The sequence below is a fragment of the Asparagus officinalis genome, chromosome 9 (genome assembly GCF_001876935.1).
Source record: "Asparagus officinalis chromosome 9, Aspof.V1, whole genome shotgun sequence".
In the NCBI taxonomy this organism is placed as follows: Eukaryota; Viridiplantae; Streptophyta; class Magnoliopsida; order Asparagales; family Asparagaceae; genus Asparagus; species Asparagus officinalis.
Window position 1 is genome coordinate 47,165,514 of NC_033802.1, and position 19,880 is coordinate 47,185,393.

Here is a 19,880-nt window from a genome sequence, read left to right on the forward strand (position 1 = left end):
TATGATCGGGGCCTTCGGGTTCTTGTACGCGGCCCAGAGCAAGGATCCGAAGAAGAGGGATTATGGGTATCCAGCGGGGATAGGAGTCAAGAACTCATTGTTTGTGCTTGCTGCTTGTAACTTGATCGGATTGGCGTTCACGTTCTTGGTGCCGGAGTCCAAGGGCAAGTCGTTGGAGGAGATGTCAAAGGAGAATGAAGGAGATGAAGGTGAAGAGGAACAGTACAACGCTGTAGGCAACAGAACTTTTCCGTCTGCGACTCCTCTGGTTTGAATCTGAATTTAGAGCCTTGCCCTCATTTATATACGAGGTTCGTTTGTTAAGTATTTGTGTGCGCGTAATTTGGATGCGTCTCTCTAATGACCTCATGCCGTACACCATTAGACATATGTGGGTGTGGGCTTGTGAAAATTTAAGGTATAGGATTGTGATTGTGTGTCTGATTTGGGCCCGTGTAGCTGAGCCCGGAGAATAATTGAAAGATCAATTTCTTTCTCTGATTTTTCAAGTTTCTTGTTTGTGTGTGATTCTATCTTCCTCCTTAACTTTTCCTCTACTTCCTTAAAATTTTGAGAAAATGAAAAGGGTTATGACATGATAATGTGAGCGAGACACCTTCAGGTGTCAGGTGTCTCGCTCATGAGTGTCTTGCTCATGCGAGACACCCAAGGTGTCTCGCGGTGATCCGAGACATAGCGGGCGTGGATCCGAACAGCGGGCTTTCGGGCGGTTTTTTGACCTGTTTTCTTTTGTATAAATAGAGATCCGTTCTTATGGTTTTTTAGCAGAGAAGAGGGGCTGCCGTCAATGAAAAAGAGAGTTTTTTAGATAAAAAAAGGTGAGATCTTGAGGAGAGAAAATATTGAGTGCTTGGAGGGATTTTACAAGAAAGGGGTCATCTTCTCTTGCGTAAGAATCAAAGCTTCATCTTTTTGACGAGTTTGTGGGTTGTACAAGTTGTCGGTGTTCTCCATCATAGTGGAATCTCCCTTTACCCCTCCCCGTGGACGTAAGCAAGTTTGCCAAACCACGTAAATCGTGTGTCTCATTTATTATATTGTTCATTGCTTGTGTTGGTTGGTTCCCTTGATATTCAGACCTAGATCTGATATTGGAAAGAATGTATATCGCATGTCGCTGAGATATTCACTTTTGTTATTGTTTCGTTATCAAAACAGGAACATCGAGGTTGGCTTGAGTTTTGTGAAAAACTAAAGCTAGAGATTTCTCTCGAGGTGATTCGCTTCTGTGGTGAGGTGGGTGTATCAGCCCCAACAATTGGTATAAGAGTCCATTGATCAGATTGGTGGTGGTAGAACTTCCGATTTGAGGTGGTGTTTGGTTATTGTGTGGTGCACACAATATGTTTGTTAAAATATCTGATAGAAGAGGATTTACTAAAATAATCGAGGGATGGCGTCTACCAGTAAAGCAGTCAAAGTGGAAAAGTATGAGATTGAAAAGTTCAATGGGAAGGATGATTTTTCCTATTAGAGGATACAAATGAAAAACTCGTTGATTTCGCAGAAATTACACAAGGCTTTGGTAGGAAAAGAAAAGAAGCACAAAGATATGTTAGATGAGGATTGGGAAGAGTTAGATCTCGAAGCATGAGAGTCGATTATCCTATGCCTTGAGAGAGATGTTACTTTCTTGGTGGATGGAGAGGCAACGGCGGCAGGTGTGTGGTCAAAGCTAGAGAGTACCTTCATAACAAAGAGTCTAACAAATCGGATCTACTTGAAATCCAAATTGTTTACTTAAAAGATGGAGGAAGGCTTATTAATCCGGGAGTACATCAACAAGTTCGATAGGATCATATCAGATTTGAAGGACATTGATGTAAAAGTAGAAGATGAGGATCAAGCACTTCTGCTACTTCTTTCTTTATCGAAGTCTTATGAGAACCTGATACAAACATTGATGCTTGTAGGCGAAAATTTAAAGATGGATGAGACTAGGAGGCGCTTCTAGCGGATGATATTTGGAAAATTATAACTAGTGACATGGCTACTAGTGGTAACAAGGAGCATGCATAGGGACTGTTTGTAAGAGGAAGGAACAATGAGCGAGGAAAAGGGAAGGGAGGAAAGTCTAGATCAAAATCGAGACCTCTTGTAGGAAGACCGTGTTTTAAATACGATGAACTAGGGCATTTCAAAGTTGTCTGTCCTAACAAGAGAGTAGGTGGGAAGAAGAACAATAATAAAACCAAGAGAAGAGAAGGCAAGGAAGAGGAAAGTTATGTCTTGGAAGAAGGGAGCGAAAAAATGCTATATCGTTACGTGTGGTGAAGATATCTCCGGTAAGTGGATTCTTGATTCGGGTTGCTCTTACCATATGTGTTCAAATAAAAAGTGGTTTACTGCCTATAGGAGCATTAATGGGGGAACCATATTAATGGAGAATAACCATGCTTGTAAAACGGTGATGCTTGGTGATATCAAAATCAAAATGCATGATGGAGTGGTCAGAACCCTGACGGATGTGAGGCATGTTCCCGACTTGTGGAAGAATCTTATCTCAGTTGGTGCTTTGGACTCCGGTGGCTGCAAGATAGTTACAAAGAACGGAGTGAAGAAGGTTATTCAAGGTTTCCTGTGAGTGATGAAGGGCATTCGTCACGGTAATCTATATATTATTTCGGCTACGATAGTGACAGGAGATGCAGCGGTTGGAACTGATGGAAGTGGTAGAGACCTATGTGAGCACACTTGGTTATAGCATAAATGACTTAGGCATATGTCAGAGAAGGGTCTAGATATGCTTGGTAAGGAAGGTTTGCTGAAGAACATTGTTTGTTGGAAAATTTGGAGTAATAGAAACGAAATAATAATCAATTTATATTCCTTTAATCTCAATTATAATTGAATTTCCTTGTTACAAAAGAGAAGAGAATGATCTGAATTCTCCCCTTTGTTTAAAACTAGGTTCTTCTTAGTAGCGATGGAGTGCCTCCTTCGAATGCTTGCATCGAATTTGCTCTCCGTTGACGATCAGACCGTCTTGTCTCACGGGAACGATTAACTTGTATGACAAGTTTGATTTAGAACTCTTAGCGAGTTTAAGAACTCAGAATGAGTTCAAAACTCTGAAAAGAGTTGTTGAAAACCGAATAATCGGTTAGTAGCCAAGTGGATTTGTTTGTTGCTGAAGAATCCTTCGAGATTTGATTTCCTAGTTGCCAAGCAGTTCCTTGATTTCCAAAAATCTCACTCTCCACGCCCAAAAATCCAACCTTATGTGGTTTTGATCTCAAAATCTTTCACCCCTTACTCGGTTGAGTAAGGCGGTTATTTATAGGGGGATAAGGGGTGTAACCAACCCCTAAATCCGCTCCTAAGTGGGCGAAAATCCCTCAAAACATGGGATAAATGGTTTTGAGGCCGTTCAGCTCGTGTTTGAACAAGTCAAACGCCTAAATTAGTGTTCTGGGTCTTAACTCTATGTCTTAGACTGGAGACGCAGAGTTAGATGTCTGCTAAAGATTAGAAACGCATAGGCCGCTTGCGTTCTGAGTCTTAACTCTGTGTCTAAGATTTTAGACGCAGAGTTAAATGTCTGCTAGAAATTTGAGACGCACGAGCCGTTTGTATGCTGAATCTTAACTCCGCGTCTTGGATCTGAGATGCAGAGTTGGGTGTTTGCTGAAGAACGCACAGGCCGCGTGCGTTTTGAGTTCGAGAAGCGCAGAGGTGGACTCTGTGTTTGGAAGAGGTTGTTGACTTGTAACCTCTTCTATTACAGTGTTGCGAAGACTATTGCTTGTTGATCTTTGCTTTAGCTGTTATGGAGCGTGAAAGTCGTCAGATTGAAACTCTCGCCGTTGATTGTGAAGGCTACTGAACAGAGTATTCACCAGTTGTCGGAAGTGTCATTGAATTGTAACTATTCTCGATCTATGTGAAAAGTCCTCCATTTACAGCTTTCATTTGTTGACATAAAAGTCATCTGATTGTAACTTTCGTTGTTGAAGCTTGATGGGGATTAGCTATCTATTGTGACTTTTAGACTGCCTACAGAACCCCTTCCAAAGTTTTCGATAGTTCGCGGTTGACTTAGAAGAATGAGTTGCGCGTGATTTCTGGTTTCATTAATCTTAGTGGGAATGTTTAGCCACTTAGAAGAATGAGTTGTGCGCAGCTCCTGGCTTCATTAATCTTGGTTGGGATGTTAAGCCATTTGGAAGAATGAGTTGCGCGTCGGATCGTATCTTTATTAATCTTTGTGAGAATGTTAAGCCACTTAGAAGAATGAGTTGCACGCGATTCCTGGTTTCATTAATCTTAGTGGGAATGTTTAGCCACTTAGAAGAATGAGTTGCGCGCCGGATCTTGTTTGACGGTTTTAGCGTTGCTGATTGTAATCTGTCTGTACTCATCCAATAGACTCCCTAGCGGAATCGCCTGTTTCTTCTCGGCTTTGGTCACCTTGATAACTGAGACCAGCTTTCCTCTATTTATTTAAAGCTAGGTCTTGGTTTTAAACATCGAGAAATTCATTTGTTAGCGTTAAAACGCACAGGTGGATTCCAGAGTTGAACTCTGCGTTTAGAAGTTCAACCAACGCGGGCGTACAGGCCGCGTTTGGCGGGATTCTGGGCCTAGAATCTCACTCCGATTCGATAGATCACAGTTGTCTATAAATAGACAGCTAAGATCAAATCAAAAGTCATCCGACTTCTCATCTGTTTCTCTTTGAAAAGCTTAACGAAGACTCTTCGTTTTGAACTCCGGTGAACTCTACTCATCTTCTCCGACCATCATCCTCAATGGGTCCTAGAAAGAAGACCGTTTCCCGCTCCAAGTCTACCACTACTACTGTTCAGAGCTCGCGGTAAACCTCGGCCGTCGACGGTGATGTCACTCGAGCTGATGTGATGCCGATGCAAGCTCCTCCCGTCGGTGGTAAGTATCGACTTCCATGGCCACAAAACTTGCTTCGGCAAGATCTGAGTAATGAGGAAACTCGTTTTGATGCTAGAACACAGAGTTAGGACTCTGCGTTTCGAATTCGAAACATTAGGGTCCGACTTCTGCGCTCGAATTTTGTAACGCAGGACTTAGACTCTACGTTTGAATGACTAACACAAAGTCTGACCTATGCGTTAATTAGATTTGACACAGGGTCTGGTCTGTGCGTTTGAGTGCTTAACACATGGTCCGACCTTTGCGTCGATAAGCTTTAACGCAGGGTCTGAACCGTGCGTTTGAATGTTTAACGCAAGGTTCGACCTCTACGTTGATAAGATTTAACGCAGGGTCTGAACCGTGCGTTTGATGTTTAACGTAAGGTTTGATCTCTGCGTTGATAATATTTAACGCAGGGTCTGAACCGTGCGTTTGAATGTTTAACGCAAGGTTCGACCTCTGCGTTGATAAGATTTAACGTAGGGTCTGAACCGTACATTTGAATGTTTAACGCCAGGTTTGACCTGTGCGTTTAAACGACCTTATTCCTCCAAGGATTTGACTAAGGTTGCCTTCATTTTATTTATATGCTAACTGACTGAATGTTTTTCTCTTTTGCAGTGCCTTACACTCGCGAACCTCTCACACTTCGTCATCACTTTGGGTGTGAGGGCGGTGTGGATTTGAATATGCAGTTCAATCTGTGTCAGGAACTCCCGATTTTTTAAGATACTGACAAAGAACGTGTCACTTTGATATCCCAGGCTAGCCCGGCTATATTCAGGATTCTAGTTACGAATGCTAAATTTGAAACTGAATCCCGTAAAAAGTTCACCAAGCCAGCATTCCTATTTGGCGATCATATCGTCATCCAAAAAGATATCGTGACTGTCGGCCATTATAAGTGGTTGAGGCAAATAGGAGATCGTCACTTTTTCCTCCCTGACATGCATAGGATGTTTCCCATCACTTATTATCAGTGCGCCTCCGTCTCTCGACATATGAATTGGGACCTTGTCAGGGAGAAGGATGGGGTAGTTGTTGGGGCTTTGACTTACACAGACGTACACACCGTAGGTTACAACCGATAGGTGTCATCTTTGGAACCCTACCTATTCTCAAGGGGTTATCCCGTTGGAGAAACAACTAGTATAGCTAATACTTTCATGCGGAGATTTTTGGCTGTGAAAGGGGAGTTCCCTTCTTCAGTATTCAGAACTCTCGGATGGGTTCATTCTTCCAGAACCGGGTGGTGGGCAAGAATGACAGAGTTCGTGCTGACAAAGCTAGAGGGATCATTAGCTCGATCTGGGCTCAGTTGCCCTGTAATGACTACCAGATGTGGTATTGACTACAACCATTATAATTTTTTCGCTATTCTGGAGAGATATAACCCGGAGACGTGTACATTCTTCACACCTGTTAGGGAATTAGGTTTTGCCCTCCACGAAATGTATGATGTTTCGGGTCTTCCTTTTGGAGACTTGCCCTACGAAGAGTTCATCCCAGGGTTAAGTGAGCTTAGGATTTTGAAGGAGATGAACCCCGATGTCTATGACACTCTATGGGAAGTAATGTGTCATTTTCAAATCTGCACCCAACTAATAGGGACACGAGGACGTGGTATAAAGCAGCTATCCTAGGCTGAATATCTATTCCAGAATTTGTCTCACAAGACTGCCGCTGTGTCTCGTCGGAGCGTGAGCACCCCTGAGGCGATCCAAGCTTTAATCAATGATTCTACAGCCCATTATGTCAACGAGGGATTAGAAGATGATTTTCCTACGCAGACTAAATTTAAAAGTTTCCACCATCAGGCTGCCATGCCTATTTCTGACATGGCCCTATTGGCGGGTTTTCTCATGCTTTGGTTAAAACGATGTGTCGTCCCTACCAGGCCCATAGATGCTATAGTAATAGAAGTGGTTTACCCAGCTGTTCTCTTGGCTCATGGGAGGCCTGTGAATCTACTTTCAGCTATGACATGTTGTCTGCAGCACGGTTTGAGGGAGCTATGTATTGAATTCATTCAGGTGAAAGAGACAAGCTCTGGAGAAAAGAAGAGTTTGGTGACTCCAAACCCTCGAGTACCCCTACCGTATACCTATTTGATGGCATGGTATGTATCCCACTGTCCTCATTTGATGAGTGCCCTCGGACGAAGGATTTGTCCCTTTTGTACAGAGACTGGAAGGAGCTACTTGGGAAGGCACATATGTAGTGAGGGTTCGTCAAATCTGTCCCTTTTGTACAGAGACTGGAAGGAGCTACTTGGGAAGGCACATATGTAGTGAGGGTTCGTCAAATCTTGTCGAGAGACCTCAATTACTTGGGAAGGCACATATGTAGTGAGGGTTCGTCAAATCTTGTCGAGAGACCTCAATTATCACATATTCTGCTGTTTCCCAGACTTTGAAGGTGGTGGCTATGGGCAAGTGTTCCAGGATACAGCTGGCCCAGATGGTTTTACCCGTTTAGATGGGAGAGTCTTCCACTGGCTATTGAACATTAGACCGGGTTATCTTCTCCTTAGGCAAGGTGATAAATGTATAATTAAGCCGTATCAATCGTACCGATTCGCTCGACAATTTGGGTACAATCAATTGTATGTTGGAAATCCATAGGGCCAACTTGCAATTGTTGGTAATATATACGAAGGGGCTTGGGCCTGGTACTACTCCATAGTAGGCTGCACTGGAGCTACCTTTAAGTTACCTCACAAGATGCCCAATTCACTTCTCTCCATGGCTTTCTGCAACTGGTATCATACGGCTTCTAAGATACCTGATTATAAGTTGAATTTGTCAGGCTTACGGGAAATTAGAAGGATGTATTCATCCAGAAGAGGATCCCGGGTATCTCGTCTGAAGAGAATCAATGAGTTCTTATCTTATGAGGACGAGGCTGAAGAAGAAGAAGAAGATCTGGGACCAGAGAATGCTCTAATAGCGAGCCCTAAGGCTGCTGAAACTCCAAGAATAAGGGCAACTGGAAAGAAGGCTCTTACCGAAGAAGAAGCAGTTCAGTATGAGAAACGTACTCGTAGGAAATTATTAGTAGACCCTCCTTCTCAGAAACTAATGGCTGATGCTTTCAAGTCTATTGGGAGAGAGGAGAAACAAGAATTTGCTGTTGTAAATCGTCCCCTCCACACAGGACTTTACTCTGGGGGTCCTGCTTTTTCCAGTGAATTTTCTTCTTATCATCCTTTGGATCAAGAAGAGGGCGGGGATGAGTCATTGATTGGGGATGTGGAGTCTTCTCCTATCATGGACCCTATTATTTCACCATTTCCAGGTCAGGTCATTGATTGGGGATGTGGAGTCTTCTCCTATCATGGACCCTATTATTTCACCATTTCCAGGTCAGGCTTCAGATGCTACTCTTCCGACTGCAGAGATGTTACCTACGGCGTCTCCGTCTGAAATAGACGAAATTCAATCTCCTGCTGCTTCTGTGTTACTGCCACAGACGGGGGCTACTATTCCTAGCCCAACGACTGGCATTATGACTAAAACGGATGCAACTATAAGTTCTCCCGGACTCTCGACTATAGATGATGAGGAACCGTTAGATTATGGGACCTCTTCTCGTAGCAACGATGCTGATGGGGAGGAAAGGGATGGTGACGATAATTCCGCCGGCTGGACTGATCCACCACCACCCTCTTCTGACAAGGCGTCCACTTATATTCCTTCTTCCCCTATTGGTAAAGATTACACGCTCTGGTTTCCATGGTGCTTTTTTTCTTTATACTAACTGCTCTTTTGTACAGGTTCTCCAACTCAAGGGGCTGCTGATACGACTTTGTCTCCCAATCGGCAAGCGACCGATGTCTCTCTCTCTCCTAGCCTACACTTGTAACTATAACTTCTTTACAAGAGGAATCCCTTCCGCTAACGATTTCTCTTAAATTTGCGGGGACAGAGAATGCGCTGAGTTTAGCCCAGGCAAGGGCGCTCATGATTCTTCCTTCAAGTCCTTCGCAATTGGATATCGTTATGGTTTCCCGGCTTCTTCACGATCGTCGCCAATAGTTCTTGCATTAGGGTCTACTATTTTAGGCTCCCCGATCACATCTCTTGTGACATCTCTAAGTCCAGTGGTCATTCCCTCCATGCTTAAAATTCTTATACGACCTTTGGAGGATACGATGAAGATGGCGATTGAGGAGGTCGGTGCCGGATGAGCTTCATTTGATTCTTTTAAGCCAATACTCATGCACTTAGATGGCGATTGAGGAGGTCGGTGCCGGATGAGCTTCATTTGATTCTTTTAAGCCAATACTCATGCACTTTTTGAACAACATTCGATATGTGGATGACGATCGCTGGTTTCAGCACTATTCAGAGAATGTCTCTCAATTGGAAAAGGATCTGAGGGCTTTGGAGGAGTTGCGCGGTGCTGATCTTGCTGCCAAATCACACTAACCTTCGATGATCTCAGGGCTGAAGCAATTCGTCAACATAAAGCTCTTCAAAAGAGTATCACTGAAAAGGAACTTGAGATCGCGTCCTTACAGGGCAATGCATTCAAAAGCAACAGGCTGTAGTTGCTTCTAATACTGCCATACAAGCGTCTCGTGTAGAAATTGATCGACTCGAGGTGGAGTTGGCTCGACACAAGTCTGAGCTCGCGCGGGAAGAAGAGATCTTAAAAAGGCTCACACTAGAAAGTGTGAAGACCTACGCCACCGATCGTTCGTCAATCCAGGCTCTTGAACTTATCCAAAAGGAAGCTATCACAATGATCCCGGATGAAAATGAGCTTAAGATGAGAGCCGAGCTAATGGTACAAGTCGCTCATGAGGAGAAACTATCTACTATTAAGTCCCGGCTCGCTTCTTTCAATTTTGTTGGCCCAGAGGCTTAATTATGTCTTATCCTTTTTGTTCGATAAGAATAAGGTTTTTTGTGTCACTTCTTAATATTTCTGAATAAAATAAGAAGAGAGTGATTTTGGCTTTTCTCTATTTATTGTATGTGTTGTGTTATGACTCACAACAACGAAATTATATGAAAAGTGCCACTTTTAGAAAAAATTTCCTTTATTATCATTTAAGATAATTCTAGAAAATTTTGATTTGTTAGGGGTTTCATGGGAACTATTATTATTCCTATGCAGAGAAATAAAGATGTTACCATGGGGGTTTACACTGTTAGAGGTATAATATTAACATAACAGGGAAAATATTGCGATCGGGGTAATTTTGGGGACTTATCGCTCTATTGAAGAGAGTCGATAAGTTAATTTTTGTCAGAGGTATAATTTTAACGTGATAAGAAAGATATTGCGATCACAGCAATTTTGAGGGCTTATCGCTCTATTGAAGAGAGTCGATAAGTTGATTTTTGTCAGAGGTGTAATTTTAACGTGACATCTGTGAGGAAGATATTTTAGCGTCTCGCTGGGGAGGATTACTAAATGTTTTATCATCGGAGCGATGAATTGTATTACTTGTGATTTGAACAAGATTTAGAGAATTTTATCACCCCGTTGAAAGGTAGTTGATCAATTGGTTATTTGATGCTCTGCTGAGGAGAGTTGGTAAACTGACCAGGATTTGAATGATTTTGGAATTTTATCTCTCTATTGACGAGAATCGATAAGTGGATCTTGACAGAGAAATTATAGTCATATTGGTGGGGATGACAAATAAATTCAATCTCTGTGGGGATGATGGTTGTCATGAGTGGAAGTTTGATCCACCATAAACAATTTAGGTTCTATTGAAGTGATACAGAAGTTTGACAAGACCCTATACAAAGGCGGATCCTTTGTTTAGAATAATTACAACGCGAAGGTAACTTTTGCGTTTGAGGAATTGAAACGTAGAGTTGCGGACTCTCATAACGCAGGTCTAGGCTTGGCGTTTGGAGAATTTGAACGCAGAGATGAGTTCTGCGTTAAAGTCCAAACGACTTTATCTATTATCGCGAAAGATCTCGTTTTGAAGATGATTGGGATTCTCTCCTAAAATCCCACACCGATTTAACAGCTTGACGGATGTTATAAATAGACCTGTTGTGGTCACATCAAGAGTCATTCGACTCTTTCTACTTTTAGCTTGGTTCCAAGAACGAGAATTCTCGTTTAAAGCTCGATCGATTCTCCGGCGAACCTTGTCTTCTCCGATCGACCGCATCCATGGCGCCTAGGAGGATGAGTTCTGGTTCCAAGAAGATCATGGCGGCTTCGGAGACATCGCCGGCTGAGAACGTAGGTGGTGTTGCTGCTCTTACGAGTGCCTCGCCATTGCCGCCGCTGTTGTGTGGGCCTCGTTATTGTGGTAAGTGGTGGCCATAGTAACTTGTTTCGATAAGTTTTTTGAAAACCCTAAATGGGTTCTTGTCAATGAAGAAGATGATTCGTTTTGTTACAAACGCAGAGTTGCAACTCCCTGTTAAAATTAAAAACACAGAGTTAAGACTCTGTGTTTAGGAAACATAGAGTTAAGTCTCTATGTTAAAATTGAAAACGCAGAGTTAAGACTCTGTGTTTAGGAAACATAGAGTTAAGTCTCTATGTTAAAATTGAAAATGCAGAGTTAAGACTCTGTGTTTAGGAAACATAATGTTAAGTCTCTATGTTAAAATTGAAAATGCAGAGTTAAGACTCTGTGTTTAGGAAACATAGAGTTAAGTCTCTATGTTAAAATTCAAAACGCAGAGTTAAGACTCTGTGTTTAGGAAACATAGAGTTAGGTCTCTATGTTAAAATTAAAAACACAGAGTTAAGACTCTGTGTTTAGGAAACATAGATTTAAGTCTCTATGTTTAATTGAAAACGCAGAGTTAAGACTCTGTGTTTAGGAAACATAGAGTTAGGTCTCTATTGGAATTGGAAACGCAGAGTTAGAACTCTGTGTTTAAGAATCATAGAGTTAAGTCTCTATGTTGGGGTATGAAATTTGAACGCAGGTTTTGGCCTCTGCGTTTCAATCCTAACCGCGGGTCTTTTGCCTCTACGTCTGAAAATTACGACACAAGGTTTGACCTCTGCGTTCAAGTGTTGATACAAGGCTTGGCCCTTGTATTTAAGGCTTGACACGTAGAATTTGTCTTTCATGTTATAACCCAATTTTCGTGTTAGCAACCTATTTCTGTTACTAACTATTGTTTTTCATTTTGTAGTGTTTTTTTCGAATGTGCCACTTTTGCCGGAGCAGCATTTCAGTTACACTGATGATCCAGGAGTGGGGAAAGTTTTTGGTCTTCATAGAGAAATTTCCATGTGCACTTTCCCCAGCTTGGAGCGGGCACATTTAATTAGGTTTGCCGGGTGTTCTACTCTTAGGGCTCTGATCACCGATTTGGACCTAGAGACACCCGCGGGTCAGGACCAATTTGTTAAACCGGCCTTTTTGTTTGGGGACCGTATCCCAACGGATGACAAAGTTAGACACGTAGAAAATTCCCCTTTGCTGCGAAGAATCAATGATCGTCTCTTATTCCTCCAAAGCATGGAGAGAATGTATCTGCTCTTCTATTTCCTGAGCGTTGGTTGCCGTAGAGGTTTGGCTTTGATCTTGTCAAGGAGAAAGAGAACATATCATTTGGATCTGGTTGCCAGTCTTGTGTACAGATTGACGGGCAACTCAAAGGTCTGAGACCTGGCAGATTTGAGAAAAAGGATCTTGCAGAGGAAGTGCCTCTTCCAACGAACATCTTCATACGCCAGTTTATTGCTGCTCGGGGTGAATTCTCTGCGCAAGCTTTTCGTTCTCCTGGCTGGTTGTTCTCTGGAGAAGATGGCTGGTGGACCCGAAGTGGATTTTGTTCTTGAGGAACTCAAGGAGCCTCTTGCTCAGTCCGGTCTTACAATACCGGTGCTGGCCACAAAGCATGGGATCATCCAGAATTATCCCACCTTTTTCGCTATGCTGGAGCGGTATAATCCGGACAGCTACACTTTCTTCACACCAGTTGGAGAGTTGGGATTTGCTCTTCATGAGATGCATACAGTATCAGGGCTATCCTTTGGGCAAATTCCCTATGAAGAATTCGTTCCAACAACTGAGGAACTTTCTATTTTGAAGACTACTCATCCAGAGATATACGCCACTTTCTGGGAGTTGATGTGTCATTTCCACATCTGTGCTCAGATTGTTGGGATGCGTGGGGGCGGCATCATGCATACTGCGTGGACAAATTATCTCTTTCAGAACTTAGGTCAGAAGGACTTAACAGTTACTCATCTTACTGTAAGCTCCTCCAAGAGCATTGAAGCCCGCATCAAGGCTCCTAATGCTGATTACAAGAATGAGCACCTAGAGGATGCATTTGAAGCTGGTACTAAATTTTAAAGCTTTCATTATCAGGCTGCGACTCCTATCTCCGATACTGCTCTCCTTGCAGGCTTCCTGATGATATGGCTGAAGCGGTGTGTTGTACCGTCGAAGCCGGTTGAGTCTATCTTGGCTGAAGTAGTATATCCAGCCGTTCTTTTGGCTCACGGAAGACCTTTGAATCTGCTTTCCACCATGGTAGGTTGTCTGCTGAGGGGCTTACATGATCTGATTTCTGAATTCCTCGATGTTAAGGAGATTAGCGTAGCTGGGAGGAAAGTTTGGAAGACAGCCCCGCGCACCAATGCCCTATACTTATTTAGTGGCTTGGTTTGTGCTGCATTGTCCTTCTTTGATGACAGGGATTGTGCACGATAGCAACACTTCTATGCCTTTTGTGCAGAGGCTTGAGTCAGCCACATGGACGACTTTGTACATAGTCCGGGCCAGACAACTCCTGTCCCTAGGGAACAATTACGATCTTTTTTGTTGCCGCCCTTATTTTTATGGGGCTGAAGAAGAGGGCCTAAAGTTTGGCGATGTAGTCTTTGAAGGATCCTCACTTTTAAATACATGGATCTTCCAATGGCTTCTCACTATCAGAGTAGGCTACCTAGTTTTCCGACTGGGCGAGAAATGTATAATTGAGCCATATGTTCCCTCGCGTTTTGCTCGACAATTTGGGTATAACCAACTTTATGTTGGTAACCCTAATTCGTGACTAGCTCACATCGGGAACCTATATGAAGCGGCTCGTGCTTGGTTTTTCTCTTCTGCCAGAGGGACTCATGCACAGTTCACTCTGTCCAGTTCACCGCCTAGCGGTTCCATCGTAACGGACTTCCGTGATTGGTTTGACAAAGCTTCTCAAATCCCAGAATATGATGTATATACTTCATGTATAAATAAGATTCGGGAACTTTATAAATCGAGAAGTGGTTCTACCAGGACTCGATTACCAAGGATAGAGGATTACCTGTTGTTCGCGGTGAAAATTGTAGCTTTCATTGATGTCATTGTGATCTCAAAATAACAACTTTTTGTGGTTACAAAAGATCCGGTCTTTTTTTAGATCCGGTTATAACGAAATCAAAGAAAATAAAGAAAAATTACAACTTTCTCCTTGTGAACAAATCGCGAGCTCCTGTTTTGCGGTCGCTCGCTTTTGTGGGTTCTTTGCCAACGCCGGGGTTAATCCGTGGACCACCGCGCGATCTAGATCCGGTCGGATCTACACGATTTGACAGGTATTATTCCACGAAGGGAATAATAGCCGGGAGGGATTAGTTCACTAAGGAAATAATCGCTCGGATCTCGGGATCTAAGACCAAGCTTAGATCCGGAGTGTGATCTCGTGTAGATCTCAGATCTGTTCTTCCCCTCTCTCGAACTCCTGCCTTTTGTGCCGTGGATGCTTGCCGAGGATCAGATCTGGATGTCCAAGTCTTCAAGTCTTCAAAACTCTAAGCTCAGTCTTCAATCCGGCAGAGCCACCTTGAGGTGGCTCGGTTTCGGCCGAGACCCTCCGGGTGTTTGGATTCTCTGTCGTTTTGCGCTGTATCCGTTTTCCGGTTCCGTCCGTGATTTGGTTGATTCAGACTTGACTCGTTGACCTGATTTGGCAGTAAGCCGGATTCCTGATTTGGCAGTAAATCCGCTTCTGAGTTCGAGTCCGAAACTGATCTTGATTCGATCGTGATTCGTCCGAGTTTGTCTTTGGTTGGATCACTCGTTGACTCTTTAACACTTGGCTTGATTCCAAACGTGAATGGATTTATTCCGTTGCTTGCGATTCGTCGATCTCGTCGCCTCGTTGGTCTGTCGGTTTATGCCGAGCTGTGCTAAGGGACCTATAAGTAATTTTATATGCCTACAGATACCCCCTCTAAAGTATTTCAGTCTTGTTCTTTTATAAAAGAGCCTGGAATACTTTGGATATGATTGTCCCAACCTTCAGTCGGTGTAACGGGACCTTGGAATGGCTTCTGTTCTTGATTCCTTCAATTCTCCAGGCTATTCGGTGCTTTGTCGAATGTCCGTAGGAGTTCCGGTACTGCATTTATTGTCTGACCGTTGTCGGAATTTTAAACTTGAAGTCGATTCCTAATTTGCTAATCTTTAGCTGACCATCGATTGTTGGCGTCGAGTCTTTATCTGCAACGCGTTGTCCGGCGTAGTGTTGTTGAGTTATCCTTAAGAATATTTTTAGAAAAATACTCTCCAGAAACTTCTCAACGAAAATTAGGGAACAGTTTATACTCATATACCTTATTGGAGTATTAAGGAGCAGTTTAACCTCTTTAGGGAACAGTTTATACTCATATACCTTATTGGAGTACTTTCTGTGCCCAAGTGAACTGAACCGGTCTGACAATGACCCAAAAAAGCAGTAATTAGGCTCAAAAAATCCTCTGACTCTTTCCTTTTGATCCTTGACTGAGAAATCCCTCGAAACTTCCATATTTAGACTTTCCTTCGAGCCCCTCGAGCGCGTGGTTCGAGCACTTCCAAGATCTAATTTTTGTCGGATCCTCGAGCTTCCCCTCAGGTATATCTCCATAATCTTGATCTATTTCATGTTTGATCTAGTGTATGGAATAGCGGGATCGCATATAAGGGTTGAGGGAGTGATTTGATGCCTCAAGCTCGCCTTTTTAGGGGATAAAAAAGTGATTTTTATTTCTAGATCTGACCTCTTGAATTCTTTTTCTGTAGGCCATTATGTCGCGAGTATCGAGAGGTCGTTTTCCTGCTGCATCGGTTGATGGCGCGCCTCCCTCATATGCTGGTGAGCAATTTTTTGACCTTTTTCGAAAATTTACAAATTAGTCCTCTTTTTTCTGGATATTTGCAAATTAGTCCATTTTACCCCCCGTTGTTCTCCTTGGTGAGGCAACCGGGAAAGGCCTTGGTTCTCCTTGGTGAGGATCGACGCTTTATGGAAATTTTGCAAATTAACCCTCTTCTTCTGAGAATTTTGCAATTTAGTCCTTTTACCCTATTTTGCTCTCCTTGGTGAGGCGATCGGGAAAAGCCTTGATTCTCCTTGGTGAGGATCGACGCTTTAAAGATGGGTTTTGCTTGGTCAAAACCACATCTCATAATAAAGGGGGCGTTTTGACGCTGCATTGTGCTTTATAAGGCAGGGATATATTGTCGATATACCCTATCTTATAAATGCGCAATGTGGCCAAATCGTCTCGCCCTTTATAAGGCAATGACTCTATCTTACCAATTTGTAAGATGAATTCAATTTCCTTTTATATCTGAAATTAACAAACACTTAACTGCTTGTTTTCAGTGGAATATCCTTCCGGAGCTTTTTCATCGCATGCGGTGAATGGACGTCGTGATGAGTATTATTCCACATCTGATGACTTTTCGCCCATTCCGTTCACCTCCCAGTTTGCTCCGGGCACGTCGTTGGAAGTTGTCCAAGTGGTGAGGGAAGGTGGCCATCAAGCTCTTCGCCAGCTGATCACAGATGCGCCTCTCGTGCAGGATGCCAGTTCCGTTCAGTCTCTTAGGAAGACTGACTTCTTGTTTGGAGACTCTACCAGGGATCCCGATGCAGTATTTATTGAGGCTGAGCAGTGGCTTTACCAGACTGGCAGTCGTTATATGTATTTGCCGAAGATTCCTCGACACCGTTCTTTGACTGAGCTCAGGCGCCAAGCTGTGAAGCGGGAGATGTCGTGGAGTTTGACAAAGGAACATGAGAGCGTTCACTGCGGCTATATTACTCATCAGGCAGTTCCTGGTTCGAGTCGAGATCACATTGTTGGACTACATCCTGGAGTACTGGGGCTAGATACTCCGCCTCGCAATGAGTTCCTCACCACTGCTTCTACTTTGAGGAATCGCCTCGCTATCTTAGGACGGGAGATGCCTGCACCGCGCCACAGATTCTATGGTTGGGTCCATTCTTTGGACAGGTTTTGGTGGGCTCGTATGACGAAGTATGTCTTGAGCCGATGGAGCGAGGAGTTACATGCTTGCGGTCTTTATGCAGCCATTCGGGCCACTATGCATGGCTTGCCTACAAGCGCGAAGCATTTCTTTGCCCTATGCGAGCTTTATAATCCAGATTCCAACACTTTTCTGACCAGGCACGGAGAGTTGGGCTTGGCTCTACATGAGATGCACAAGATTTCTGGTTTGCCCATGGGACAGATGTTATACCAGGAGTACTTTCCCTCCAACCATGAGTTGAGTCAGCTGAAAAATCGCATGCCCGACCGCTACGAGACCTTATGGGACCTCACTTGTCACTATCACATTGCTTTGGCGCAGTCTAAACCCCTAGCGAAGAGGACCAAATCAAATGTGAGCCTGAAGCAATTCGCATCATATTTGTTCAGGAATCTAGAGAGCCATTCTGGCAAAGTTGACGCTCGCTCCTATACCAATAGCAATCCTGAGAGCGGATTTCCTGCAGGGACCAAGTTCAGATCATTTTTATGGCATGCGACTGCGCCGATTCGTCCGATGACCCTTCTTGCCGGTTACCTCGCTATCTGGTTAAAGAAATGTGTGGTCCCGTATCAGTCTGGTGACGCTCTGCCACTGGAAGTGCTCTACCCTGCGGTTCAACTTGCCTACAGAAAGGAACTTTCACTTCTTCCGGTGATGGTGGCTAACATTCATCGAGGGCTTCGACAGATTTCCGGTGCTTTTACACGGAAGGATGGTGAATCGCCGATAACATTCATCGAGGGCTTCGGCAGATTTCTGGTGCTTTTACACGGAGAGATGATGATAAACCGACTCAGATTCCTACCATTAAGGTGGAGCTTCCGTATATTTATTTGATGGCTTGGTTCGTCCTTCATCGTTCTGACATGATGTCGGTACCGCATGCCATGGACCACTCTGTTCCCTTACTACAGCTGCTTGAGCATGGCGAGTGGGAAGGCCGAGGATTCTCTGATATCAGGAGGCAGCTACAGGTCCACAAGTGCTGGGCGTTCTCTACTTGCTTTCCGCAGTTCTCCATTCGGTATGGCGAGTGTTTGATTGATGAGGAGAAGCCGAGGGAGTATCGCACTTATTTAGATATCGGCTGCTTTAATTGGCTAGTGAACATCAGGCCGGGCTACTTGACTTTCCGGGTGGGGAATCAGTGTTTTATAGAGCCGTATCTACCCTGTCGATTCGCTCGCCAGTTTGGTTATGACCAGCTTTATGTCGGGAACCCGCGCCAGCAGCTTCGGGCTCATGGAGGTTTAGTGGACGGTCTTCGTGCCTGGTTGTGGACCGTGACAGGCTGCACTGGTGCTAGGTTCAGTCTCCCGGGTGCTGAGCGACAGTTGAACCTCACTTTCTTGAGCTGCAGGTGGTTGTTAGCAGCTAATAAGACTGTCCCTGTGAAGCCTATTGAAGAGTTGGTGGCCGAAGAAGCCTCTCAGATTGATTCTCATGCGATCCGGGACGGTGCTCGATCACAGAGAGCGCGGGGCAAGACCCGCCGACTTGATGCAGAAGGTCATAGGGCCTTTAGTTCAGCCGAAGAGGCTTCAGGCGGAGATCCTGAAGACTACGAGGCAGATTCGAGCGAGGTTAGTCACCCATCTTTTCTTTCTGCATTTCCGAATTGCCAGTCCTGACCACTATTTGATATTTCAGGGACAGCGACAAACAGTGAAGAGGAATTCCGTCCTTTTGCCCGGGCAAGACCTTCGACTACTGTCCGTACTGATAGGCGGAAGAGACTAGCCCATAAGCCGCCTGCAGATTCGCGGGCATCTGAGATGGACTTGGCTGGTGATGATCCTGCTAGCGACAGAGGTAACATCTACTCTATAGATCATTCTCTTGATCGTTTAGATTTTTAGGCTCATGCTTTCCCATTTTATGCAGGAGAGCGCGAGGAAGGGGAGATGAGTTTCGATCCTGCTCCTCATGAGTTTGTATCTTCTGGTGAGCCTGACTCACCTTACCAGGTAGAAAAACCTGCAGAAGCCGCCGACTTTAGGGAGGCTACCAATGTAGGACCTGATTCAGTGAATCCAGATACATCTACGAGAGGTAACTTATTTCCATTGGTCATATTCTCTTCATTCTTCTTTCGTACTTACATTTCTTTGTGTCAGATTTTTCGATTGACGATTTCGACGAGGCAGGTTTGCCTGCAGACACTTCTATGTTCCACTTCATGTATGACTCTCCTCAGATCGATGGCCCGCTGCCCGAGGATATGTTTCCTGAGCCCGTACTCCCTCAGGATCCCGAGAATGGTTCTTTTGAAAGTACATGCCTCTTCTCGAGTTAATTATAGGACTAGCCAATTTTTTGACTAATGCAGCTATAATGTAATGCATCTGAACATTCTGTTCTGTGTTTAACAGGAGCTTTTGCCGAGGCTGATCCTGCTGAGCCGGCTGTGAGACCAACTCCACCAGTTGACACACCCACAGCCGTTACGTCTCCGCTACCCCCAGCGACTCAAGGGGAAGGAGGTATAAATTAAGCCGCTGAAAATGTCATTTATTTCCTTATTAAGGCTTTTTGACGGATTTCTCCTTTTTGTGTAGGGCTTTCCTCTCGGCTTCATGTCCTCGTGAAGGAGTTGTTATCGGACAATGACCCTGAGAAGATCGTCATTTGTGTAGAAGTCCGCTCTTTCTTCTCCTTTATGAATGTTATGCTTGGCAAACTCCTCCACGACGGACTTTCCCTTCGC

General features: G+C 44.1%; 1 protein-coding gene across 1 annotated transcript in view; it reads left to right on the top strand.

The window, feature by feature from the left end:
- The window catches only part of LOC109824801 (inorganic phosphate transporter 1-4-like), a 1,794-nt gene extending 1,336 nt beyond the window's left edge, over positions 1-458 (top strand). Inside the window, 1 exon segment of the mRNA XM_020391448.1 lies at positions 1-458. This exon segment is cut by the window's left edge and continues 910 nt beyond it. Coding sequence (XP_020247037.1) covers positions 1-274 — 274 coding nt within the window. The 3' untranslated portion in view covers positions 275-458.